The 27561-nt window shown below is 42.1% G+C and overlaps 1 protein-coding gene across 6 annotated transcripts in view; it reads right to left on the bottom strand.

Moving 5' to 3' along the window:
- Window positions 1-26013, bottom strand: part of LOC103476771 (EBF transcription factor 3) — an 87578-nt gene extending 61565 nt beyond the window's left edge. For 3 of the 6 annotated variants that reach the window (XM_008429336.3, XM_008429335.3, XM_081616605.1), the window contains exons 1-6: window positions 25165-26013; window positions 24670-24826; window positions 24254-24317; window positions 24018-24073; window positions 22016-22089; window positions 20177-20245 (exon numbers count right to left, since the gene is read on the bottom strand). In XM_008429336.3, the coding sequence (XP_008427558.1) occupies window positions 20177-20245; window positions 22016-22089; window positions 24018-24073; window positions 24254-24317; window positions 24670-24826; window positions 25165-25295 (551 nt within the window). In that variant the 5' untranslated portion in view covers window positions 25296-26013. The remainder of the gene's footprint in view (window positions 1-20176; window positions 20246-22015; window positions 22090-24017; window positions 24074-24253; window positions 24318-24669; window positions 24827-25164) is intronic. The other 3 variants (XM_008429339.3, XM_008429338.3, XM_081616606.1) reach the window with 1 other exon arrangement.
- Between the last annotated feature and the right edge of the window lie 1548 nt (window positions 26014-27561).

Consider the following 27561-nt stretch of genomic DNA (forward strand, 5'->3'; position numbering starts at 1 on the left):
TGTAGCAGCAGGCAAAGTGGGAAATTGTAACCCTGAAAGTGCTGTCTGACTTCTCCTATTAAAGTGTTTTCAAAATCTTCGCCCATTCTTGGATTTAAGGGTCATTGGGAAAGCCAATCAGGAGGGACAGGCCAGTCAGAAATCCAGTGGCGCGAACAGGAAAGGAACCAGCTGATGAAATTCATCCATACTTCTCACTTATGATGACATGATTGATTTTCCCTCAGAGTGCTCAAATGTAGGATTGTCTTCCTACCACCCCCCCCATCTCCTCCTCCATCCCAGCCTCAATCTGCCCACCCACCCGCCAGCACCAGCGGCTAATGGATAAAGCCTCTGTCTGTCTCAGGCACTGGCGGAGGGGTTGACGAGTGGAAGAACAACTGCGGCGAATGAAGGGTGAAATCTGAGAGTGCAATTTTCCGTCTGTCAATCTCCCTTCAAGAGAACAAGTTGACCACCAATCAGGGGGAGTCGATTCGGAGGGCCGGCACTTGACGGGCGCGCTCTGAGTGACAGCGTCGTGTCACTACATTAACACTGCAATGAGAGACATAAAAAAGGGATTTTTTTTTTTTTTTTGTCCCGTTCAGTTAGTTATTTGAATTCGGAGTTTTTGAATTTTCTAGGGATACTGTATACTGCTTCAACGAATGAACAAACTGACAGGTTAATGCATAACCAAACGCTGTATAATTCATGCTTCTGGATCGGAGAGAATCCTATCATCCACTATAGGTGCTTCAAAATACAACCAATTAAACTTTGCTCAATTATTAAAGGTAGAAAGTACGGGAGAAACATGCCTTAAAAACTCCTGCTTGCAGTCAATTATGATAAAACTTTAATGAGGCTGGATAGAGAGCCATAAAAACTGATAGCCCCTCTGTCATGAATTATATATCCATATCGATTTTGTTTCTTTGCTATAAGAATTGCAGGTAATCGTATGTTACCACATGTAAAGTGCACTTCCCCGGCGAGGATAAATATTAACCATCAAATATATATGAGGTGTGTGTCCATTTATGACCAAGCTCATGTAGAAAATGAAGAGCAGAGATGTCGAGGCAAAGGGCCATTGGGAATGGATGGAGGGTGCCATTTCTGACAGTAAGAGAGACCCTTAGTGCTGCTGCCTTGATATGTTACCTAGTTAGCGTCACAGAGAGAGGAATAAATAGTTCTTTATTATTTGTGGTTGCCATCATGTCTCTCCTAATAGACAGGCTATACTGAGTTTAAACCACATTATCCTCTGCAAGACTATCGCAATTACTCTTGAGAGCCGGGTCTGATGTGTGGATAAGGCAGGTCGCCCATGTCTTAATGAACACAAACAATGTGAAATGGAGGAGGAAGCAGTGGGGGGAAAGATAATGGCAGGGGAGGCCTTGTTTTAATAGAGACAGCACTAAGTTGTTTGCTATGATCTATGTGAAGTCTGAGAACGCTGAATCCCCCAATGTTAGTTTGTTGTTATGCTTTTTTTTTTTTTTTTTTGCTTTTCCAGGATCCTAATAACCAATCAATCCACATGCTTTTCTCTGCTACATCCTCTTTAGTGTTTGTCACGCTCCCTTTTGGGTTTTTTTACTCCTCACAACGCTAGTGGAGGTTAAAGGGCACCAAACTGGATCACCCTGATGCCCGGCGTGAGTGTTATCCCCTACACAAATGGCTCAGAGCTAGATTAATTGATAAACTGCCGCTTCACTTCATTAGTCAGACAGACCGGGCTTAACGAAGGAACACACAGAGTGTCACTCTGAATATGTTAATCATGACCAGCCATTATGGGGGGATGGAGGGGCTCTTCCTTCAACCTTCTCGTCTCGAGCCCCGCTAAACGACAAGAAGGCATGCGCGCGCGCAATTTGTCGAGCAAGGTGACAATAGAAAGAAATAACAGGAGACGGACAGACTCGAGGCTTGGTCCTGGTGTTATTGAATATAAATATATAATAACCATGTAAAAAATGCATCATTTGGCCTTTTCACAAAGGCGGTTGTAATATTGCGCTAGGTGAGCACTGTACTTGACGTACACACTGGAGGTGAGGGTGTCAGGGGAGAGCTCGCAGGAAAGAGAGAGAGAGACCGAGAGAGAGAGAGAAGGGTTGGTTTTATTGTTGCCCAGCCCTTCCGCTTAAGTGCACATGGCTGGGAGGAAGCCGGGACCTCCAGCTCTGACCTCTGCGCATGTATATTTAATAGGCCATCAGTTGGCCGGGGCAGCGCTCTGATCAGGATTCAGAGAGGGGCTTTGAACACCCCTGTGTATTCCTGAGCGTGCAGCCTCAAGCTGCTCTCCCCAGCTGTGTCAATCCGACAGCACTGTTACAGGCACCCAGACAAGGCGCTGGGCACTCCACTGCTACCGCCTAATGACTACAGAAAAAAAAAAAAAAAAAAGAGAGAAACAAAACAAACATAAAAACAATAACATTTGGCATATGGAGCTCTGCTACCATCTAATGAGTGGGTTTAACAACTGAAATACAACACGGGGCTGATGTATCGTCAGGGCGCCTTGGATGAGCTTGGATTACATCAGCTATGCTATACGATGCCATGTTCGCTTTAATAATAACAAAAAGGCAATCTCACGGTGACTGCCCTGCACGCGCAGGTAACGATCGCGGGGAACAAGACGGCAAACAGAGAAGTGCCACTCGTGTGTCTTCTCCTTTTAACAAGGTATCACTACTCTTTGAATCAAACGGGCCCGGCGCGCGCACGTGCATGTAAGTGTGGGTGCGCGAGAGGGCAGCTTAACGAGGGTGGTTCATTTGACAGGCAATTAGTTTGCGGAGCTGCTATTGACAGCCCCTGCGCTTGTGTTTGTTCAACAGCTCTGGGTGAGTTCCACGCTCCCTGGGCTACGTGACAAAGCACCTCCGACAGGGAGCTCCTGATCTCCACCGAGGCTCGGAGGCTCGCGCTGTGAGGAGGAGGGGGTGCGGGGGGTGGAAATGTGACAGCCCTTGCAGAGAGAAGAGAGGAGGAAAAGTGGGGGGAAAAAGAAAGAGGGAGAAGATACAAAACCCACAAGGGTCTATTAGGGGGGTTGTTGCAAGTTAATGTAGCTACAACGCACATTTTCTGTGTCGTATTTTGAAAAGGACCCGAGCGATGATGTTGTCATTTGTTGTTTGATTGTGGGGATTGCGGAGGGTAATCTTGGGAGACACATAGGCACACAAAAAAAATGCAGAAAGAGAGAAGACGAAGTGGCGGTGGGGAGGGAAGGAGGGCTGGAGGCAGATAGAGGAGAGGAAAAATATAACAAGATCCAAACACTCTTTTATCCTCGAAAATCCCATATTCTAATGCACGGGCCCATCCCTCTTTTAGTTGCAACCGTTTTGTTTGTAAAGCCCAAGCTTCCAATCAATATCATTATTTTCACAGAGGATCGAAGTGCCTTCACCGAGTTAATGGGGGATTGAGGTGGTAAACGTTTACCCTCTCACTGTCAGCAGAGCAGTGGTCCATAGTGGGCCCAGATGACAGCGCTGGCCCCCACTGTGGACACACTGTGTGGAGATGTCCTGTGGGTAGACAGGCTGCATGGACTGTCAACCGCCTGCCATGCCTTAGATGGCCGAACATATCAGCCACTTGAGTTAGAGCAGCAGGATGGGCTCTGACTTCTGCTAAAGCTAACAGAAACAAAACAAGCTGGGCTGGCAGCTCCAATGTTACTGCGCTTTATTTCCTTGTTACAAGGAAAACTTTAAATTACACGTCGTGTGACCGAATTTACTTGTTTTTGCGATATTTTTCTGTGCCACTTATTGAGATGTCCAGAAAAATTCATACAAATTGTTGAAAGTTTTTTTTTTTTTTTTTTTTTACATTTTGTCACATTACAGTGTATCTTGTTGAGATAAACCAACATAAGCATCTAACTGTGATGTGAAAAGAAATATATTGGGGGTTTTTTAACAAACGGAAATCGGTGAAAATCTAGTTTTAGGATGAATTTGTACAGTATTTAATCCGTCCGAGTTTAAACTGTTCAACCTCCTTTCACTACGATCACAGCTGCAAGTCTTTTGACGTATGTCTTGGCTTTTAACACACCATTTCCTAGTGAAGCAGGTCAGTCAGTCAGATTAGGTTGATGGCATCTGAGAATATCTCATTTAAAATCTTACCACATACTCTAAATTGGATTTAGGTTTGAACTTTGACTAGGGAATTACAACGCATGCCAAATTCAGAACTGCCACAGATTCTCCATCCCCAGCTCTAAACGTCTGCAGCTTCTCCAAAGTTACCATGCGTCGCTTAGCGTCTTGGCAGTTGCGCCATATTTTTTCAATTTTTGGACGATGAATTAAGTAGTTCTCCATGACATAATTTTTTTGTTTTGTTTTGTTTTTTTATTCTACTCTAAAATACCCTTTTAGACTTTTATTCAAGTTTATTTACGAATTATGTGACTTTTTTTAAACCAACCGGTTGCACTGAATTTTATTTGAGGCTATTAAAATAAGGGAGTGAATGAAAAGGGTCACGAACTTTTCAGATTTCTATCTGTAAAAACACACGCTGACGTTTGTGGTTATGTGACAAAACACTTTTTCAAAGTATTGAAAGCGCAATGTCAAATAACACGATGCATTACCACATCTCTGAACGTATCAGCTGGTTTGTCGGATTCTCGAGAAATGGAGTCTAATCTGCAGCTGGCCACGGCCTTGCACATTCTCCTGTATAGCAGCATATGCTAAATGGCTCTTCAAGCACGCAGATGCATTGCTGTAAAATACTTCTCGTGTCTGCGTATCTGCATCTCCCAGATGGGTCCCAAGCTGTGCCAAACTGCATCTCATCAACAGCTATGAACTATGGCATCACATGACCGCGGGAGATATGTGAGGTCCCATTCTGTCTTGCCTTGGCACGACGTGGTCAGGCGATGCATCATCACAGAACTGCCACTCCGTCAGGAGGGAAGTGGGTAGGGCGGGGGGAGAAGAGAGCGAGAAAAAGCACTTTTTTTTTACCAAAACGAAGAAATTTTCATTCACTAGATATCAGCGACGAGTGAGGCAATTGTATTTTTTCACAACTTAAGCTGATCCGTGTTTGCATGAGGGTGTGACAGGGTAGAGAGATTTCATGGGACATTGCCACATGATTCATTGAGTTTTCAGTTTCCGCCCTGTTTTAATCGCTCACGGGGGCCGAGCCAAAAAATCTCAGAGGATTCCGGAGAGTTCTCTTCTCCTCCGTTCAACAGAATGGAATTTGGGTCTGCAAGTGCCTCACGTCATTCGAGGCGTCCTTCACAGTTTCAGGGGCCCTAATTCAAACCACATGGAGGCCAGCGTCCGGTTACGGACCTCGGCAGGAAAAAAAAAAAAAAAAGTGGACACATTCCCATTGGCTGCTCTGGGACGGGAAATGGGGTGTCTTGATGGAAAAAAGATAACAAACACATCTTAAGTAGGAGTCACAACATTGCCAAAGCACACACACTTTCACATGCATAAATATACATACACATGTGCATACACGAGGACATGTGCAAATATACAGGGACGTACACAAATATACACACAAACTGTGAAACAAACGCTTATGGGCCAGCAAAAGCTGTTTGCTTGACATGATGGAAGAATGAGCAGCAGGCTCTGGAATATTGCTCCTATTCTTCATTGACAAGCATATATATATTTTTTCGCTGTTCCCAACTGACTTTGCAGCGCTGAACTCCATTTATGAATTATCTGACATATTTCCTGCTATTTTTTTGACAGGAGTACTCAGAGGAAATTTCAAGGCACCTTTCTCCTGACAAGTAGAAATATCAATATTTGAATAAATTGCAGATTTGGATCTCTTCACATGGATGCTCTCCAGAAAGATGTGTGCGTGCGTGTGTGTGTGTGTGTGTGTGTGTGAGTGAAGGGAATGGGAAGGGGTTTGTTTCATTCTGTTACCACGGTCTTATCCCCCTGAGCCCGCAGGCAGAAATCTGTATGCAGCATTTCATTAGGAAAGAGCTCAACTGAGTGACATGTGAAGCACACCTCACCGTCGACCTGATGAAGTTTACTTCTCTCAGACGACAAAAAGCCACTTTGTAGACTAGCCCTTTTTTCCACAGAGGGAAGAGAGGAAGAAGAGAGGGGGGGCGCGATGGCAGAGCACCAATAAAAGAATCATGAATGTTGTTTCACGGAATGACAGGCCTATCTTTACACAAATATTTCTCTTAGAGAAAAATGTACGCTGCAGAGCTTTTTTCCTCTGCCTTTTAAAGCAGATTTGACTTGATAGAACTGACAGTGTTGGAAATATGATCACCTAAATTCTAAGCCGTGTAGAAAACAGCTGACAAGAGGCACAAAAAGGGGAGAACAGAAACAGATTGTTCTTATCTTACAGAAGTGGCAAGTTTTTTTTTTCTTTTTTATGTGAAGAGAGGCAGCATTTCGCCCGCCGAACTAAATAATTTACAAACAAATACACCATTGTCCTACAACCTTGATAAATACACCATCTGTGCATCGGAGGTCAATGTCAAGCATCCATAACACTCAGCGCTGTCGTCTTAAAGCTGCCAGTGTTACGTATGAGAGACTTTGGCCTATCTGTCTCACTCTGTTTAGCTGTAGTAGCTGCCTTGCTGTCTGCATGTCTGCTGCTGCCGCTGATAGATCATTCTCCTCGAGCCGACCCCCCCTTTGCCCCTTTACTCCACTCCACACCCCATCGTCGTTTCGGCAAGGCTGAGAAATGGATTAGCCGTGTGAGGGTGCTCAGGTACCGTGAGGGCCGCGACCCGGTGACCCCCCGGAGGCGACCTTCCTGACTGGAACGTCATACTTTCTCCCTCTCCGGCGGAAAACAAAAACAAATCTTATCGTTCACCTCAGCAGCTCAGCGACAAGAAAGACGGAAAAGCCCTCTATCAAGGTGGAGCTTTGACAATCATCTGTCCACATGACCTGCGATTTCTCCGACAGGCTCTGCTTGACACTTGCGACGGAGAGGTGAACGCGAGCAGGTTGTCCATCCTCCGCCTCGCCTGGCCTTATCTCCTCTCCCCTCCATCTCTCCTGTCCCTCTGCCGTGTGTGCACAACTTAATAAGCAAGCAAGGGGTAGATTCCCATTATGGAAGCCCTGGAAAATGGCCCGGACATTACCCCCTCCGCACCCCCTCCCCTTTCCCGATATCTGGGATCTCCATCTGGAGAGCAGCGCACCCTCTCTCTCACTCACTGCCCCCCTTGTCCAATCTTAGTGTGTGTTCTGGTGAGCCCACAGTGCGGAGATGGCTTTCACTCTCCACTGGTTACAATGAGATTGGCCCACCAGGTTGACTCTATTCGAATCGACAACCCATTTCAATAACGTAACAAAACAAAACAGAGTGGTCATGCTGAATAAAACATTTTTGAAGAACTGCGTACATGAGATTTTAAACAGCAAAAAATTGTGAAGAGTTTTGCTCATTTATGCCAAAGCACCTATTTACCTAGACATAAACAATGTCTCACCTAGTGATTCAGGCGCTGTCCACATTAATACAAATACTTTGAGATACTTTGCGATTTTCTGCTGCGTCCGCGTAGCTGCCCACACTCAAAATAAGCTGTTTGTGACAAAACGGATTTTCAAAAGCACTTTTCAAAGTGGAGCCTTTTAACAACTCTGATGCAACAGCTTGTGGACAGAGGGTAAATGATGACAAGGAAAACATGAGCCATAGCTGATTTAAGAGACTCTCCAGCACTGCTTTCGGCATCCTCATTTTATTCATCCTTTATGTTATTTTATTTATTTTTTTGTAGGTCATATCATTGTTATCACCACCTGCTGGAGCAGCACAGGTAGATAATTGTATTGTATGGCAAGTGTGGACTCTGATTAGTTTAAAAATGAATGGTGGAGTATCTAAGTGGATTGGCAATCTGGATTCTTAAATAGTGGATCCCCAATGATGATATCCAGACTAAAGGCTACACTTAGAGTAGAACTAAGCTCTTTTTCTACAAATATGTCTCGCTCTACCGAGACTCTGTTTGCACTAAACTGCAAGCTGAAGTTAATGACTGATAGCTAGGAGTATAAAGTGTTGAAGAAAACAAATGTTTTGAGTCTTTAGCCCTGCGCTGCTTTAGCCAAAGTTAGCATCTCAGAAAGTCACCTAATTTACGCAATTCTACACGTAATTTTTATGGTTGCTGTTAGAGAGAGAAAAAATGCAATGGAAGTGACACAGAAAACAATCAAAATTGTTGAAAATAAATTAACTTTCTTACGTCAGATTAGAGGATTTGGAGGTTTAGCAGTGACAGCTTCACACATGCGTAGTTTACTCACACCGTGTGAAAATGTCCTGCTCTGTGTGCAACTGGGAGGGACTTCTGTTCGTTGAGAAGAGTACAGATGATGCAAGCCTTGTCAGAAGTTGCAAAAGTCTTCAGTAACACCAAAAAAATGTTGATAGATTTGCCAATTGTTGCTGCTTTTTGAAAAAATAGATGGTGGAAGTTTCTAATTACTAGCTAAATATAGCAACAGAGTCACTGATCTTCTTTTTGAAGCGTTGACGTAATTGTTGACGACATTATTGCCACCTGCTGGCGTGGAGTAAGTATTACATTATCGTTGCAGAAGTCTTGACAGAGCTTCTTTTTTTTTTTTTTTTCAAAAAAAGTAATACGTAGTTTACCCATGTAAGAAAATTTCCAAAGTTGTGTGGCTGGGGTTTTAATAATTGAGTGCAATTTAGTCAGTTCCCCAATAACCTGAACTGTATGGCTGTATAAGTACTCCCAAGGCAGGTAGGGCTGCTTCATAACTAGAGTATGTGATTAAGAGACTAATAAAGTTTACACTGAGGTCAGCAAGGCAATAATCCCTAGCTTTATTAGTAAAAACAAAGCCCACGGCTTACTCGATGCACCTCATCACATCTGAGTGCCTTACGCACGTGCATAAGGTCCGAACATAATATGGTGTGACTTAAACCATGCAATGGGAAGAGAAAATAAATATGCGAGGAGCAGCAGGGGTGGACTGGGCCAGGCCTCTGCGGACCTATGTCATCACTCCCTCTGGCCTCGGCTGCACTCCCCACCCGAGCGAAGGGCTCAGTGATTACGGAGGCTCAACTTCCCTCTAAGAAAGCAAACCGGAGCTGCAGTCCAAACAAGGCCGAGCCGGCAGCAAGGGAGCGCAGCTACACCAGGCAGCTCGGGTTTACCGTCGCCTCCGACCTGGCTGGCCCCTGGGCTTGCATTAGGCCCCCCCAACCCTGCCTCTCTAGGACAAACAAACAAGCGCCACTTACACAGTCAGGGACGAGCGGTGAGGCAGGGAGAGCTGATGCCACCAGCGCTGTGTAGAGGAGAACTTGACCCAATTGGATTTGCTTTATCACCCCATATAATGACTCCCAGACCAGCCTGTTACAGTTGTTGGGGGAGAAAAAAAATTGAAAGATTACAAAAAAAAATTCTGCTTGCCTGCCATTCTGAGTTTTTCCCAAAATGGGCAGCTCCCCCCAAAAACAGATGGGGAGGCATCTCAAAAATGTTCTCTGCCTCTGGGGACATGTGGTTTTCCCCATCATTATATAACTGTAAACTCCTGGATGTCAGAGATTGGGGATAATAACTTTCAGATGTTGGCAGCCTGAGCCAATGCTGGGACCTGCTGGATGGGAACAGTTATTTGGCAGGGGAGAGGAAGTCCGAAAGATTAGGACTAAGATGTGACAGGGAGGAAAGTGGATCTGGCCGGAGCTCACTGGGTCGCCTTGGCCTGTTCCAGCGTGTTCAGCATTGTACCGGGCCCTAATCGTGAACGTGTGGGAGGCTTGGACCAAGATTATGTGTCTGTGTGTGAGTGTGTGTGTGGGGGGGGGGGGAAGGTGGAGGGTGGAAAATGAGAAATGAATTAATATCAAAACCACAGGAAATCATGTCATTGTGTTAACACGCCGAAATCAAGCTAAAGTGATCCACCAATTTTAGCATTCCATTTCAGCTCTCCAACAGATTTGATGTGACAGTTTTAGCGCTTGCAGACTGCAGTGCAGATGTGCCGCTAATTCAGAAACAGACACACCTCTTTCAGTAAACGGGTCCTTATAGAAATATCATCCTGTAAAACCATTTTTATAGGTTTGTCTTACATTGCAGGAGAGGACCATTGCAGGGGTTGCGGGGTTACCAGAGTGGTTAAGGTTTGGTCACATAAACTCTTGCTCCTCAAATGAAATAAAACAGATCCTCATTTTTTTTTTCCTATATAAATTCCAGCTGGACAGTGCAGGTCCTGTTTTTCTTCTTTTTGCATTCCCTCCCCCCCCCTCCTCTCTCTTTTGCTTTAAAGTATCGATTGCAGTGCTGAACAAGCAGAGGAGTGTTTTTTATTGTAAATCAATACTGATCGATCCGCAGCCTGGGTGTTGAATATGGATCAATATCACACCAGGCTGTGGAGGAGATCTGATTTCAATTGGCGAGAGAAGCCCGCAGCAGGTTTCCATCAAGCGGTAATTCAAGACATGGGAACATAAGTCAGATGGATTGATATAGACTAGCCAGGACCTTTCTTGCCACTGAACCAGCACAAGGAAATTTCTGTCATATATCATTAACGCACTTGGGGCTGGCTGTAAAAAAAAAAAAAAAAAAAAAATAGGGGTTACGGGGGTTGAGGAGGTGGGGGCAGTCGGGTACCTTGCTGACCCTCAATAAGGAGCTTTGGTCACACATTGAATAAACACTCCATTATTAGTGGGGTTTTCATTAAGGAAGTGCTGAATGGAATGAGGAAAAAAGCTCAACTATTGCAGTTTGGTCATGTTCTGGAACTGATTATGCAGAGGTCAACTTGAGATTCATACTGTAAGCTGTTATTAATTTACTGAACAAATGTCCTGGAGAACAAAAAAAAACAAAAAAAAAACTGGCGAATGCTGAAATATTTCTTCTACACTTAACATATGGTCTGATCTTTATTAAAGCTGCACGTTTGTTTAATTTTAACAGAGCAACAAGATATGTTACATGATTTAACTGCGCACATGTGGCGCTTAAGTGCATTGAGCATGTAAAAAAAAAAAAAAGAAAAAAAAAAAAGCTGGTCACCTGGTTCATTCATCACTTGTTTGTGATGCTTGAAGAGAGGGGCCGCCGTTCCAAACGACAGCATTGTAAAACAATAACAACAGAGCTATAGTTAGAAATAACTTGTCACTTTTAATAAATGACACTGGTTCAGGGCTCCTTCTCTGGGGCCTTCTCCTCCGATACATCCCAGGCACCCCTGGGGGCCAACGGAGCAGCCAGCAGACCAGCTCGTTTCCCCGAAGGTAACTGATGACCCTCTCCCCGAATCCTCCCCCCTCCACCATCGCCACCCCACATTTTTTGTCCTATGACCTCACACCAGCGGGAGCAGGACCATGTCCGATGAAATCTTCAGGACTGCTTCCCATCCTAATCTCGTCCGTGTCACGCGACAAATTGCTACATTCAGAAAATGGAAATAGATTGAGGTGAAGACGGAGGGAGGGGATAGCAGAGGTGGGAAATACAGGAAGAAAAAAAGAAAAGGGGGTGGAAAGGAAGGGCAAAGGAGGGGAAGAGTGTGCATCGACAACCAGTCCCCTAAGAAAAATACTGGGGGAACGAACGGCTCGGGAGATCCCGACATGGAATCACATCTCAGCGAACATATTGATCTGATTTACAAAACCTTCGCTTCTAATGCGAAACAAATGGCGTGGGCGTGAACTGGTACTTAACCATAAAACCCCAGCATTACTCCGTCTCCCGATGAAATACCACATATATCCCTCGCCGGGGCCTAATGTGCTGTTTTACGGCCAGATATGACTGAGGTTGACCCAACAGTTTGTTTGACAATTAGGGGAAACCTAATAAGGGTTGAATGAGACGTGAGAACACGCCAAGAGAAAGAAAACGGACACTTTTTGCAAAAGGAAAAACATAGGTTTGAGTGAACTAAATTGGTTCACAGAATCAGAAGCGATTTGAAAAAAAAAAAGAAAAACTGCAGCGTGGAAAAACAAAACACCTTCAAAACCGCAATAAAGCTGAATTAGAAAGGAGTGCTGCTAAGTACTTGTTTTGTTTATCTCATTAGAGCGTTCATCAGGGATTGGCAATATAGGCTGAAATATTATCAAAATAATCATGGCATTATTATTATTGCAGTAAAAAAATCTGGAATCCTATTTTTCACTTCATCTGTCTTTTTGACATTAAACTTGTCACTGCATACAAAGTTCCACAAACACATATATTGATCTAACAATAAAACTTACCCTTCCTCAAATGAGCTACACTATTTACATTAACTAGTGCCGAATATTGATACTTATTGTTGCTCCGATGGATTATGCAGTGGAAGGATTTGAAAGAGATTTCCAGATGGGGTTCCCTTACATTGTTAGGGCGGCACACCGAAATCCAAAAGCTAGTACGGAATTTCAGGAGTTTTATTACGGCACAAAAAAAAAATCATTGCCTCTTCCATAAGGCGCGTACCTACATACCAAATATCAGGTGATATGTGTTACAACTTCCTTTTTTTTCTATCCCTGCAAATTGTAGCTCATTACTTTAAAATACAACAAGACTCCTACATGTTGGCGTTAAAATAACTGGTCACTGGTAAAAAAAAAAAGTCATAACTCCGACCATACTTTCAGTTCGTAGGGTTTACAAACAACAGCTAATGTTACATTTTTGCTCAGTGTTAGCATAGTTGTATCCCGATATTTTTAACACTGTTTCAATACATTTTATTTTGTATATATATGCCAGTAAACAATCCCTGTTTATATAGATTGATTTTTTTACTCATGGATTTTTTTTGGGAGGGGGAGCGAGATTTAAAATGCACAAACAGCACAGAAATAAAAAGGAAAACTTTTACCAACATATATAAAACATAACACAAAATAACAAATAATCTCTCTAAAGCCTTTTCTCATTCCTCTTCAGGATATATGTGTGTGTGCGCGCGTGTGTGTGTGTGCATGTCTCTCTATGTGTGTACACAAGGTCCAGTGTTGCTTTTGGCCCAGCATTCATCTCATCACCCCAGCTCTGGCCTTGTTTCTGTCAGCATTGAACCAGGGGAGTAAAAGAGTGGAGGAGAAGGAAAGGAAGAGAAGGAAAGAGGGGAAGAGAAACGGGGGTTGAAGGAGGAGGGGTTGTCTCCATGGACAGATGGACTGCTCTTTCTCAACACATGTGGAACCATGTTTCGTCTTTCACTGCCGTCAAGCTGGAGCCGAATCCGTCGCTCTGTTGGCCCGCGCCAATCTTTCGTATTGCACACCTCTCTCTTTAGCACAGCACACACACTCACTAACACACACGCGCACACACACAGAGCACACAAACATCTCCGTCTTTCTCTCTGCACACATGTTAAAGTCATCACCCCTGCTCAGCGCTAGTAAAACACAACACCCCCGGCTTCTCTGCTGTTGTCAAGTCTTGCCATTAGCTGATGCCACTGGGGAATGCTACCCCAGTGAGGTGGGCGTCCCGCGGGAGCATCAGGCACCACGTTACATTCAGCCGCCACTCATGTGAACCCAAACATGTGAGCATAATTTGGAAAATATCATTTATACTGTGCGTCGTCGTACGTGTCTTGACATTTACAAACTGCGATAAAAACCGACACGAGGGGAGGAGGGAATAGGGGGAACAGGGCGAGAATAATTTGAGGTAATGTTTTGCTTAGTGAACAAGTATTACCCAATCCGGGATGGTTGGGAGCGCTGGGAAGGAAGGTTTCTGGCTCCTTTAGGGGCTGCGCAGAGGGTCTGGGTTTCATTTTTCGGCAAGTGCAAGCCAAAGGAGAGCTGCCAAAGTACAGCTTTCGCTCTCAACACTTCCTGCTCTTCCTGCTCTGGACCCCGGCAGGAGACAGGCTTCACTCAAACACCACGCCGGCTTAAAGCAGGGGTGGCCGGCTTGTGCTCCCATTTCTCAACCCACATCTGTCTCAGGAATGATGCCAAACACGTCCATAAATACAACGTCGACTTGAATGTGTTGTTAAGTCGCAAGTAATTAGGTGTTCGCAGGTGTTTGCATGCGTGCAGAAATATAATAAGAGGGCACTTCCTATACATGTTAACAGCTTTAATGGCTAAACCATAAAGGAAGCACTGCAACTCAAGTGCTGCAACTTAAAGGTGCAATGCAAAATAAAAAAAATAAAAAAGTAATAAGAATAAAATAAAGACCCTCAGCATCATTTTCATTAAGGATGCTTGGAGTACCATGGCAGATTAACACTACCTACTGACTGCCATCTTAATTGCCCCCGTGCAGACGCAGTGAAAACATGCCATTTAGGTACTTTATAAACACACTTCTTTTTCGCAGGTTATCAAGGCAGCTGCACAGTGAAAACACCCTCCGTTTTTTTTTTTTTTCTCCCTCAATGCTGATGTGCAATTAAAATGGTTTTAGAAATCCTCTTTGACAGTCCGGAGCTTAGCCAAAAATGTAAATGACATTAAAGGAGACAATGAATTTAATTTTGTTTAATGTCCCCTTTCGCTGATTCTCATTTACATCGCATTTCCACATAAAGGGCTGACCTTATAAATACTGGCATTTGTTCAGCTTTCGGAGGTAATCACGGCTCTGCAAAAACCAGATGGGAGCGCACAAATTTCCACGATTTGTTTCTTAGGAGGCCGCTCGCAAGACGTTCTGAGGCTTGCGGTCCCCCCCTTTTGTTTCTGGTAAACAACTTGACAACAAGTCAAGTGCACTCTGGGAAATGACCTCGTAGGTGTTCCCACAAATGAACGATAACGCAAAGTCGTTTAGAAAATACAGGCTGCCTAATGAGGGACATAACAGAAAGCTAAGCAAAATTTACATTAGGCCAAAATTTAATTGCATTAACACACAAACAGGTGCAGCGAGGCCCTTTTATAAATGAGCTAAATGAATAAAAGCCTCCCACCGCACAGCCATGTGTGCTGACCGGAAAAAAAAAAAAAAAAGAGGCAATGGGGGAAAAAAATAAGGGGAAAAAAACAAGTCAATGTCATGAATTATTCAGTGGCTGGGCTGCACTCCAAAGGTCAGCGCTCTTTGACCTTTGTGACAGGAAGTGAAATGGAGTGCTGTGGCCGATGGAAAAAATGAAGCTGACATGTTTAGCTCTCTTCCAAAAACTGTTTGCGAATGGCAATGAAAATCGAGACAGGATGTCCGACCTCACGAACATACAATAAAACCAGAATTCACACACTGTCCGTCTGATTTCTGCCGTCAGGAAAAAAACAAAAATTCCCAATTTTCCCAGGCTAAAGGTGACCTTTGAACCCAGACAGTCAGAATGACTCATTTTCTCTCATCTTTCAACAACATGTGCCGCCTTATTACAAAATCCATGCGTAGAGCCTGGCCAATGTATCTAATCTTTCACACAAGAGAAGACAAAGTCAATATGCAGAAGAGTGAAGACAGATCCCAGACCAGAGGAGTCGTCGTAAATTAAGTTATGTTTGGGATATATGCTGCGCGCACTGTAAATGGGGGGGAAAAAACATCTAATCAGATATTGGGTACCTCATCACTATAACTCTCAAGATTTAAATTACAGACTAAATAAACCTGCTCCCCCAGTTACTTTAAAGCACCATTAACTTATAAAAGTGACATCTGCAGCTCTGCCAGATTTATGCAAACTGGAAGGGGATGCGGCCATAGCAACATCACAACAATTAGTCTCTAGATGAATCTAATTCTCGCACCAACTGGCTTTGAATTTTTTTTCTTTTTTTTTCACTTTTTATGTCTGAAAAACACATTCATATTACTGACTGACAAGAAGTCATGGTAAATGCAAAATGAGGAGAGGCTGGGTTAAAGGTATAATATGTATTTTTCAAAAATTTTGATTTTTAAATTGCATGAATCTGTCTGTCATATTGCTACAGTTTAAGGGCCTTTTAATTATCTGGTTGTATGGAGCATAGAGTACTGCAAGTAATCTTCTTGCCATATCTGTTACTGCACACTGCTGGTCAGCTGGCCAATAGAATGGCTGCTACCTTTTTTTTCTTTTCTACAAGAAACACAAATTTGGCTGGTGGGAAAAAGAAAAAAACAAAATATTTCTAGTCTCCGAAAATAAGTAAAATACAACGTGGAAACTAAAAGAGCGCCACCTATCAACCTCTTAGTGTAACAATTTTAAAGGGCAGGTTTCTGTTTTTTCTGACTAAGGAATTAACCTCAGTAATTAACCACATAAATAGTAGCTTTCATAATGATATTACCAACAAAATTATAATATTAAGCACATTTAAATGCGTCAGACTCTAAATAACTACAAATAAATGCTATCGAAACATTACCATGACTGTAATAAACAACACAATCTTATTTTAGTAGTATGAATAATGTTCCAGTTTTAAATAAAAGCACTCAGATAACTGTTTTATTTTATTTTTTGTGGCGCTTGTACACACCGTGAGAACCTCATGCCGGCCCCATGCCTGATATGAAACCACAAGAATTAATCAAAAATAGGACTTTTCTTCATCCAAAACCAAATATGAATAATGCAAGGGCATCTAGTGTAATTGCTGAAATATTTAAAGCCCAAGTAGAGCTGAAACTTTGTGACAGCTGTTGGGCCAATATCTAACCAACATTTTTTTTTCTTTTTTTTTAAGAGAATCCTTCCTCTTCAGAAATCTGAGTGAAAATCTGTATCAAAACTCCAAGAGAAAATAGGGTAAACAGATGTCTGGCTTGACCGCAGGAAAATAGGACACATTTGGAATGATAAGTTTCCCAAACTCCGTTGGATATGCCAGATCCATGGGAACGCCAGTTAATGTCTTGCTAGATGCCAGCTAGCTGTGTGCGCTTTCCCCCCTCGTACCATCTGGGAAAATGTTACAGAGAGTGAAAGCCATCAATGATTCACTCCAAATCTGTTTCTTAAGGTTCAGCCATGCTACTGTTTCTCAACGAAATGTGGCAGTGCTCGCTGGGCTTTTTCTTTTTTTCTCTCTTTCTCTCTCTTTCTTTCTTTCTTTCTTTCTTTTTGTTTTCTTTTTTCTCTCATGGTGTAATTCTAGACAGATGAGACATGCTTGATTCAACAATCAAACCTCTCCTCTAGGTTTATGTCACTCAGCTATGTTCTACTCAATTGGAAATAATCAGTTTCTGCCAGCAGCGACCACAGCACAGGTGCCTCTAATGATGTGTATGGGAAAATGACAGATGTAACAGAAATGGCTGTAAAACATGGGGGTTTAAACTAAAAGCTTAACCATATGCACTGCAGGAAGAGTCAAGTAACTGCACTAAATAATCGTACAGTAAGTAAGCGCGCTCGGTGCTCGGGTCATGTCCGTAACTCTTGCTAAACTCTGCAAACTTTCACAGGCGCCCCTCTCTCTGCAAGCTTTTCCCCCCTCAGTCACTGGGAACCTGCGTGGGTCTGTTAGGGTGAGCTGACGGGCTCATAGTTACGACATGGAGACAATGGGAGGGTCTAATGAGGAACATATGCTTTTGTGTTTCAACAGAGCTGCTCATTGTGCAAGGAAAGGGATACTCTGCTCCTATTCAGAGTCGTCACAATGAAAATCCGAGCCCTCCCTGAGCCAGTTGAGCTTACAATATCCATCCGCTTCTCTCCTTTTTTTTTTTTTTTACCACCCCTTTTTTTCCCACCCCTTCTTCTTGACTTTAATTCTACTTGCTTTCATTTTGCTTATTGTACTTAAGTTACACTCCTTTGTCCGATCAGAATGAGGGACAATGGTGTGCGAAACTTTAAACAGTAGCAACGACACAAAGCAAACATGAAAGGGCCGGAAATCCGGCAAAAAGCTGATATTTGTTATTTAGTCTAATCTTTTTATAACTCCACCTGACTAATAAATGCAGCTTTTCAGTCTGGTGTACATCCACTGAGCCTGCATTAAAGAATATACATGTACATTTGGCATAGGCCAAAAGAGAGATTTCAAAGTAAAATGTACCTATATGTAATTTTTGTTGTAAATCTGAAACCTCACCTTTACGCCTACTACTGCTCAAATAATACAAATTATTATTGAATTCTAGCTCTAGTAATGCTGTGCATAACCTCCATTAACCATAGTTTGGAACAATTGAAATTTTTTTCTATGCAGTGTTTTTTCTTGTTAACAAGGGAAAACTATAGTAAGCTTATTTCAGCCAGCTGACCAGAAGTGTGCACCAATAATTGTAGGGGTTACGCAGTACTGCGTTACTCAATGCATAACATAGCCGAAAAGAAGCACTTTCTTTGCCATCTCATTAAGAAGATTTTCAGGAAAAATACGACAAAAAAATGTGTACGACAAAATTTATCCATACCCCTGCCAGATCAGACGTCAGATTTGAATCTAACAAATGTTCCAGTTTTTATTTGAAATTTTTAAATAAACGTGAGTAAAAAATTATTTTATACCTGCCGCAGTCATTAGATATGAGTTTCTCAAAGTATAAAGTGACCCCTGCGAATTGTTTTGAAATCAGCATCTCCACGTGAAACCCAATCGAGTCAACTCAAGAAGCACACGTCAGTGTACCGCGGCACTCACTAGGTGATCACCTCAACTCAACATCAGTAGAAAAAACTTATGGAGCGCATGCCAAGACAAGTGAAAGCTGAGATAGGAAATCAAGATTTTCCACCAAATGCTGATGCTTGAACGCATCCTAAGTTAAACCATCAAGAACATAATATTTAAAAGTCAATATGAACTTGGTTTCTTTCCCTTAGTTTATTTTAAAATTTTCTCTGGCTGCAAATAAATGCTTGTAGCGACAATGTCTTTAAGTGAGATTTCGGAGGAACGTTGTTTGACGTTTGTAGGATTAGAACAAATGTTCGCGCTACTCAAACTCAGAGCTACAGTCACATCACAAGAACTTTGAATTGTACAGAGGTCTCCTAATTTAATTTTTTTTCTCCCGAGTTGTATAAAAATATGACAGTCAACCAGAGCAGTAGTTTAAACAACATACAGAAAATGTGCATGCACGCCTGCAGAGAGCGTGTCTCTTGCTGCACTTGTGTCTCCATCCGAGTGTGTGTGTGTGTGTGTGTGTGTGTTGACATGCATTTGTGTGTGTGTGTGAGTTTGGGGTTCAGACAGCAGTAGCCCTGGTAATCCATCCAGGCTCCCAGGGCAGCCAGCTCCCTACTTCCTGATGCATGAGAAGCCGCTGGAGTGGAGTGGCAGCAACAACTGCTCAGCCCTATTTGATTACTAATAAGAGAGTTGTCCCCTCTGTCAGATACCAGGCATTCTCCGCTAAGCAAACAGTGATTCCGGCTAGTCAAACATTAGCATTGCTGCCTCCCTCACTACGTGGCGAGAGTTACATTGAGATCCAACGCTCAGGCTGCAACCCCCTGCATCACCTCTTTATCCAACCACATGCACGCACACATACAAACACACACACATATGTTGAACCCAAACAAATCCCTTGCTGACCAGGACCTATTGCCCTGGCATGGGAAAGAAATGTCAGTGCCTGTAGAGAGGAGCTTTTATTCTTCCTCTTTAGCGGCGAGGGTAATATAAACGTGCAAGGTGCAACTTCCCTTCAGGTGGATCTCAAAACAGCAGCCATAAAGTGTTTATCCCCCCCTGAAAACAAAACTTTAGTGGCGGCCCAGCGAGCAGCTCGCCCGAGTGGAGGAAGTAGTCAATGAAAAGCAATTATTATTGACGGCGTCGCTGTCAAAAATAAAGATACGACAGCGTGCCAGATAAGAGCGAGCTAATTAGACGTTGTTCCCAGCATGATCCTCTGGTGGCTCGACCACCTGTGATCCAACAGACCCTCTCCAGGTGGTGACCGCCCCCTCGGTGGTGCACAGGCTACCTGGGAAAGAAGCCCCTCAGCCGCTCACACAGACTCTCCTGCGGTTCCCACACTGTGGTGCTGGAAGATGCAAGTCAGCCCAACTGGGCCAGACTGGTGCACCAGGAGGGAGATCAAGCACTCCGTCACTCATCCGTTTAGTCAGTGTGACTCTCATTCATCTACTCATTGCCTCTTTGCAGACACACACACACACACACACACACGCATGCAGAATGATGCACACACCCTTACCTGTCAATGATGACGGGGTCTGACGGGGTCTCGTTCCTGTTTCCACAGCTTTTCTTATCGCAGCATCGGCTGGAGACAGAGAAAATGATTTTTTATTTTTTATTTATTTTTTTAACCAACAAATAATTAGCTAAATATCAGAACATTTATTCGCTAAGTACATCAGAGTGGTAAGACATTGTCTTGAGATTTCCTTCACTCAATCTACCCAATCCCATTGATGCTGATGGCTGATAAAAATGGTGAAAACAACATGTTGTGTTGTTTGGCTTAGCGATGGAAGGGAGGGGAGTGGGGACTGGGCCAGGAGGCAGGGGAGTCACTTTTCACAGCTTCAGCTTTTGTTTACCTCTAATTGCCAAGCTGCTATTTCTGAGGGAGATGCAAGGTGCCACCCTCAACCAATATTTCTGCGGGGCATTTATCAATTATGGCCCTCAAAAGCACTAATCTATCTTCCAGCACATTATTCCAGCCCTTTCCTCACTGTAAAAAAAAAGAAAGAAATAAAGAAAACCTATAGCTATAGCTGCTGCCTATCACCGCTTTGGTTTGGAAACAGGAAGTGGATAAGAAAAAAAAAACAACAACAAGCAAATGCATCGTCTCGGCTTCCGTTTGAGATGAAAACGTAGCAGCGTATGTGAATGGGATTGATTTATGCCATATGCTGCAAGGAGAAAAACAAAGCTTCTGTCAGTCAACCACACACTATCTGGGTGTCCCTTATTTACAAGAGGCAATATTAAAGGTGAGCTTTATAGCTGAGATGTATTAAAGGAAAGAAAAAATGTAATTCAAAACAAGCTGGGGAAAAAAAATAAAAAAGATAGAATTAGGTAATATATCAAAACACCATTCTTATATATGTCGTAATAGGTTCCAGTACTTATTTTATGCAGCAGCAAAATGCACTTCCTCTTGATAAAAAAAAAAAAATAATTAAAATTACCCCTACAGCACGAGCATATTCAGTGTGTCACAAATAAGTGATGGATGCATGTATAAATTGAGCGTGAGTGATGAGTTTATGCATGAAAAAGGACAAATCATTCTCAGCTCTCATGCTGCTCCTGCTCCCCAACCAGCACAACTTGAACAATGCACCGGGTGCAACAAAGGAGAGGTTAACCGACAGTATCCAAATTCAGTGTTCACAGAGCTCACGCTGAGCCTTAACAATAACAACAAAAGGAGTTTTTTCCTTTTAGTATCAGTGACACCGATGAATAGGCGGGTGCAACGTGAGCTGTTGAGATTTACGTGGTTTAAATGACACTAAAAGGCTCGCTGATCAGTGTTGACAGGTGGGATCAAGCGAGAAATGACTGTACTAAAATGAAAAAAAAAAGAGAGAGATAGAGAATGCGCTGCATGCTGCATTTATGCATAACAGAACATTAACAGTGGCATGCAGCTCCTAAAGAAATCACATTAAATAAAAAAAAGAAAGAAAGAAATTGGATCTTGTGTGGTTATGTCAATTTCCATTCAATAAAAAAAGACAGTCAGTTCATTTTCACTGTCATATTTGTATCAAAGTCTAATCACATCATATCAAAGTTGGAAATGACAGCAGCTTTCTCTTCCTCTCTAGCTCTCTCGCTCTGGCTCACAGTGTGCATGTGTGTGTGTGTGTGTGTGTGTGTGTGTGTGTGTGTGAGTGTGTGTGTGGCTGCTGAAGGACCACAGAACAATTTAGGCTGCTGCATCACATCAAAAGTGTCAAAACTTATTGGAGGGAAAGAGAATAATGATTTTGCCTGGTTCTGCAACATGGACAGCGTATCAGTGTAAAATAAAAATGATGATAATAATAAAAATATACACAATGCTTACCTGCACATGATTTCATGAGTGAGAAGAACTCTGCACATTTCTGGATTCTTGTCCTGACCCTCATAAACTATGGCCTTTTTAAACCAAAATGACACAGAAATAAATTGTATTAATTTATTTTGCAACATAAATAAATAGTTGTTTTTTTTTGTTTGTTTGTTTGTTTGTTTTTTACTGATTTTACTTCTCTTCTTCTAAACACACACACAGTGTAAAGACAGTTCGAAATATCAAACTGAATGAAAAATGCGGTTCCCATGTGCAAATTATTTCTAAAAAAAAAAACTCCATAGAAAAACATATATTTAAAGCATGATCAACAATTCCAAAATGTAATATAAATAGCAGAAACAAATCTTTTAAATCCAGCAATAGTATTTTTATCAAAATGAAAAAAGCACACAATTTATGTTTGTTAATTATAGAAATAGCCTAATAATAAACTGTATTATTTTTATTATTATTATTATTACTATTATTATTAATCTCGGTAATATCCTGTGGCTCGCACAGACACACAGAAGAGATTTTTCACGAGGAGAGATCCAATAGAAGTGTCATCAATATGCTTATAATCTGGGGATATTTGGGGGAAAGTGTTAATGGGCAATCTGTTGTTTATTTTGAGCCGCTAACAATGATCTTTCTGTGGATAAAAAGCGGTGTCTGGCGGTACGGTTGAGTAATTTTTGAGCATTGGCTGAAACAGATGGCGTGGAGCTATCAGTTCTGCCGCTCTTCTCTCCCTCCCTCCATCCACCCCCCTCCCTCTCCTTTCCTTCCTTCTTCTATTTCTAAGGATAGACTTCTTTCTCTCTTTTTTTTTTTTTACTCCCTCGTACAAGGCTGAGAGACACAACGTGCAAATGTGAGTGAAATAAACAAATGAATAAAAGTCGACGTTCATAAATAAAAAGGGATGTAGCAAATAATAATAATAAGGGTGATAATTTTATTGCTGATTTTCGCTGTGTTGCCGTTAATAAATTCAATCATCGTCTGGCACGCTTCAGGCCAACAGCATAAAACGAGTTTGGGGAAAGAGAGAAAAAAAAAAAAAAGAAAAAAAAAAGAGTGACACATCTGAACCAGGTCGCATCATTCACATTATAAAAGATAACTTGTTTGACCTGCAGGTTTTATTATGTCCCCCCTTATCCCCGCCCCCTCGTTCCTTTTTGTAGTATTTTACCCGCTTGTAACTGGCGATTATCTATATTGGTTTGATTTATGTCGCTATTTGCAACTGCAGTAACAGAAATCCATAAATTGCTTGTTCTGCGTCATTGACTCGGATCATTCGCGCAGGAATGTTGTCCAAGCTTCACGGCTCTATCTAAATCCCCCCCTAACCTCCTCTCCACACCCCCCTGCTTTAATAACAAAACGGGGGGAGGGGGGGTGGTGGAAGGCTAAAAATTATGCATGTGTGCGCGGCCTTTTTAATATTTAATTTAATTTAATCTATCTATTTCTTTATTGTAATCGGGTTTGCTTTGGATTTAAAAATCCACACCGTACGTTTAGGCTTTAAGCTCCTTTTGAAAAAAACTAAAATAATAATAATATTAAAAAAAATAAAAAAAAAAAGCTGTATATTTATGTAAAACACTATTCCAAAACTGGTTTAGAGCGTCACCTCTGACTCTTTGCGAGAGAAAAGTCAAATCAGATCATATGGAGCAGAGGTGATGCGTAAATTTTTAATGCTTGGACAAACTGAACTTACAAAGAAGCCAAAAAAAAAAAAGAAGAAAGAAAGAAAGAAAGAAAAAACTCCAGGGTGACATTGACTTTTAGGAGTATGGCAATAATGTAGGGTCAAACGTAAACAGTCAAAAATAGAGGCTGTCTCTTCTGATTACGCACGTAATTTGATTTTATTTTGTACCATAAGTTCTGTTATGTTCCCCCCTCTGGCTTTAGGGGGTGACGATTTGCACGGCACTTTGGGGTTTTACGCCGTGAGTAAAAGAAACTTAAAGTGCGACAAACAGCTTACCTGCTTCGTCATGGAATCGATTAATCGTATGTAAAGATCCTGTTCTGTTCTGACGCCTGCAGGTTGGGGGGTGGAGAGAACAAGAGGAACACTTTAGAAATGTTTTATGAATTTTAGCTTGCAAATAAATAAACGTTCAATAAAAATAAAATGTATGTCAAAATAAAGTTATTATTATTATTATTATTATTATTATTATTATTATTATTATTATTATTATTATTAGTTTTACTCACCGTTGCTGTACAATAACTGTAGTTTGTAATGTATTCCATTGTTAGTTTTTTCACTGGTTGGTTCCTGCAGAAGACAACAGTTTGTGAAAATCAGCATCAGTGAAACAGCTTTCCACAACTAACAGACGTGTTTGTTTTTTAATCAAACAGAAAAATCTTAATGCATGCATATTTTTAATTCTATAAGTAGGAAGATCTGCTTTAGTGGTTCAAATGACTCTCTGTCATAAGCGAATTGAGTTTTAAATTAAATAAGAAAAAATAAATCAATAATACACGTGACTTCCCCCCCCCCACACACACCTCTATAATTTCAGAGAACATAATTTGGAAACATGTGCAGGTTATTTACTTATTTCTAAAATAATAATGATAATAATAAAATTCTTTTTTTTTAAAAAATTAAAACGTCTTACTTTTTCTTTCTCCACAAAGTCCACAAAAGCTGTTCTTTCGATCTCCACGGGCTGACCCTGTCTGTCATACAGCGCCAGGACGAAATGGAAAAAATTGGATTTTCTGAGGTTGGAAGGGGGCTGCTTTTCATAATGTGCCCGTGCCAAGCCGACACCGCTGCGGGGAGAGAACAAGAGACCATCTCGGTTAAAGCACCGGACACCGGGGATATGCCACTAGATGATGGAGAAGCTGGCGGAGGGGGGGGGGAGAAACATTGAGGATGCAGAAGCACGCTTGAGCACAAACCGGGGGAGATTTCTTGATTTGTCACAATAATGGCTAATCTGATGTAATGAAAGAAGCGAAAAGCCGAAGGGGGGGCATTTTATTGGGAGACCGTAATTGATACAGAGTATTCAGGGGATTGAGGGGTCGATATGATGAGGAGCTGAATGCGTGCGAGGGGAAAAAAAAAAAAAAAATCAGATGCATTTTTTTTTTGGCATGCGTACCTTTGGGCGGCTGTGTTTGCATCCACCACCCCAGCTGTGTGCATCCAGGAGCGGACCGAGTTCAGTCCACCCAGCGGTTCCTCCTTCATCGTCGTCCCACCCCGCGGTATAGTTTCCTGAATCCCAAACATTTAGGACAATTTGCGTGAAAAGAAGCAGAAGAAGAAGAAGGAAAAAAAAAAAAAAGAGAGAAGAGCCTCCTGTGAAATTAGGGGAAATAAACGTCCAAGCGTGTTATCCTTCAGGGTTTTATCTTCGCGGGATAAGACTTGCGAGGGAAAAAACCCGGTCCACAGGTCTTGCCTCCCTCTTCAGTCCGTCCGATGTGAGCAATTCTCAAAGTGCTGTACTTAGTTAGAGCGGTATCCACAAACTGCAAAAGTGAATTGTTCAATAGAGGAGTTTTTTTTGTTTTTTTTGTCTTGCTATTGTTCCTCTGTTTCTTTTCTTTTTTTTTCTTGTCTTTTTGTGCTATTCAGAGAAAAATCGATGGCAGTTGTTTGTGTTTGTGGGTGATGCTGCTGCTCTCAAAGTGCCCACATCCCTGAAGCGCCCGCATCCAAAACCTTCAGGACTTCTCGTTGAATTAAAAAAAAAAAAGCAAGCCCCACTCCTGGAAAAAGGTGCTGCTGCTGCTGCTGCTGCTGGTGGTGGTGGTGGTGCTGCTGCTGCTGCTGCTGCTGCTGCCGCCGCTGCTGCTTCTCCGCAAGACAAACACACGAAGGCAAAGGCTGATCACCAGTGGAGGTGTTCCTCGTACACAGGAGAGGTGGATAAGGGGGCCCCTTTCGCGTCGTGCAGGATGGATGGGAACATGCAAAACTAAGCCCTCTTTCCCCGAGGACTGAAATCTTTCCCGGGAGCCAAAACTCTAAACCCACGGGAGAGGCGCTGTCAGAACGTGACGCTGAAGGGGGCGGGGTTTTGACCATATACGGAGCGCTGACGGTTCCTGTCAGGCAGCGGCGCTCCACTCCGCGCGGTGCAGCCCATTTAGTGCAGCAGCATGAGAACACTCACTCGCTCCACTTTTTTTTCCCTTCTTGCTTAGGCCCCTATATGTGGTGAGTTTGACTTTTTTAATGATATGGACAATTCGAGCGGGGTGTAACCATCAAACATAATAAGGAGAGAGAGAGAGAGAAAAAATAGTGGTAATATTAATAGTAATATAATAAAAGAATGCTTGTTAATAACTTCAGAATTCATGTTTCTTTTTTTTCTTTAAATGGCCTATTGATCGCAAGTTTGCTTTAGTTTCTGTTGATTAAAAGTGATGAATTTTGTTGTATTCCTTCGATTATTTTTTGTTTGATTATTTTTATTGTTATATATATCTATATATTTTTTCAAATATATATATTACCTTGATGAAGTTTTGTAATAATTTTGTTCTGGAAACGTCAAAAATAATATTTCAATACGAGCTTATTACGTTTATACTTGTACTAAAATTGTCACTTTTTTCACAAATGTTTTAAAGTTTTTAAAACGCAATTAATATATATGACACGGATAATTCAGCTTTCAATTAAAACAATCACTCGTGATTATAAATGTATTATATTGGACTCATTTTCCATTGAGAAATTGCAACAATATCAAGTTGTTGTTGTTTTTTTTATTCCATAAAGAAAAAGAGTTTCTCAATTTCTCTGCGCTATATGAACGAGCCAAGGACGGTGGGGGGGAAATGAAATACATGATGACAGTAATTCTCGCATTGCCGTAAATCTGTGAAATTTTGATCCCAGTTATTGAAGGTGAATGCTTATTTATTTACTTGTCACTTTTTGGTCACGGAGAGAGCGTTAAGACACAACTTCGAGGAGACCCCCACACGCCGCGTGGCTTCTCTGCCCTCCCTCTTATTTCATGCACGTCCCGTAAAATCAGTAATAATCAGAAACATCTTAATCATTTTTAAAGAGGCCAACTGCCTTACATGTCCGACTCTGTCCGAGAGGGACAAGCAAGCAATTCGGTTCATTAGTGGTGAAAAGGGGGTGGTGGGTGGACGGGGGGGGTGAGGGGGAGAGGGGTGAGCGCGGGTGAAGGGGAGGGTGCGAGGAAGAGAGATGTGTGCTATATCCTGAGCAATCTATCTAGCTGGTGCTGAGGGTTAATAGCTGCTGCCAAAGATAAGTGAATTATAAGCTGTTGCTTTCACCTCTGCAAAATCTATTGCCAAATTGCTCAGTCACAAAATAAATATTTGCTTTTGCTTAAACTTTTTTTTTTTTCAAATTTATAATTGATCCCACTTTCAGTTTGCACAAAAAAAATTATAATAAAGAAAAATGTCTGACGCCTTTTTAATCGTATTTTTCCTCTTAAAGGAGACGCATGCTGCAAATGTTTTGTCTGTTGTTTGTGCAGATTGAATTTTTCTTTCTT

This window comes from Poecilia reticulata, chromosome 15 (assembly GCF_904066995.2).
Source record: "Poecilia reticulata chromosome 15, P_reticulata-male-v2, whole genome shotgun sequence".
Lineage (NCBI taxonomy): Eukaryota > Metazoa > Chordata > Actinopteri > Cyprinodontiformes > Poeciliidae > Poecilia > Poecilia reticulata.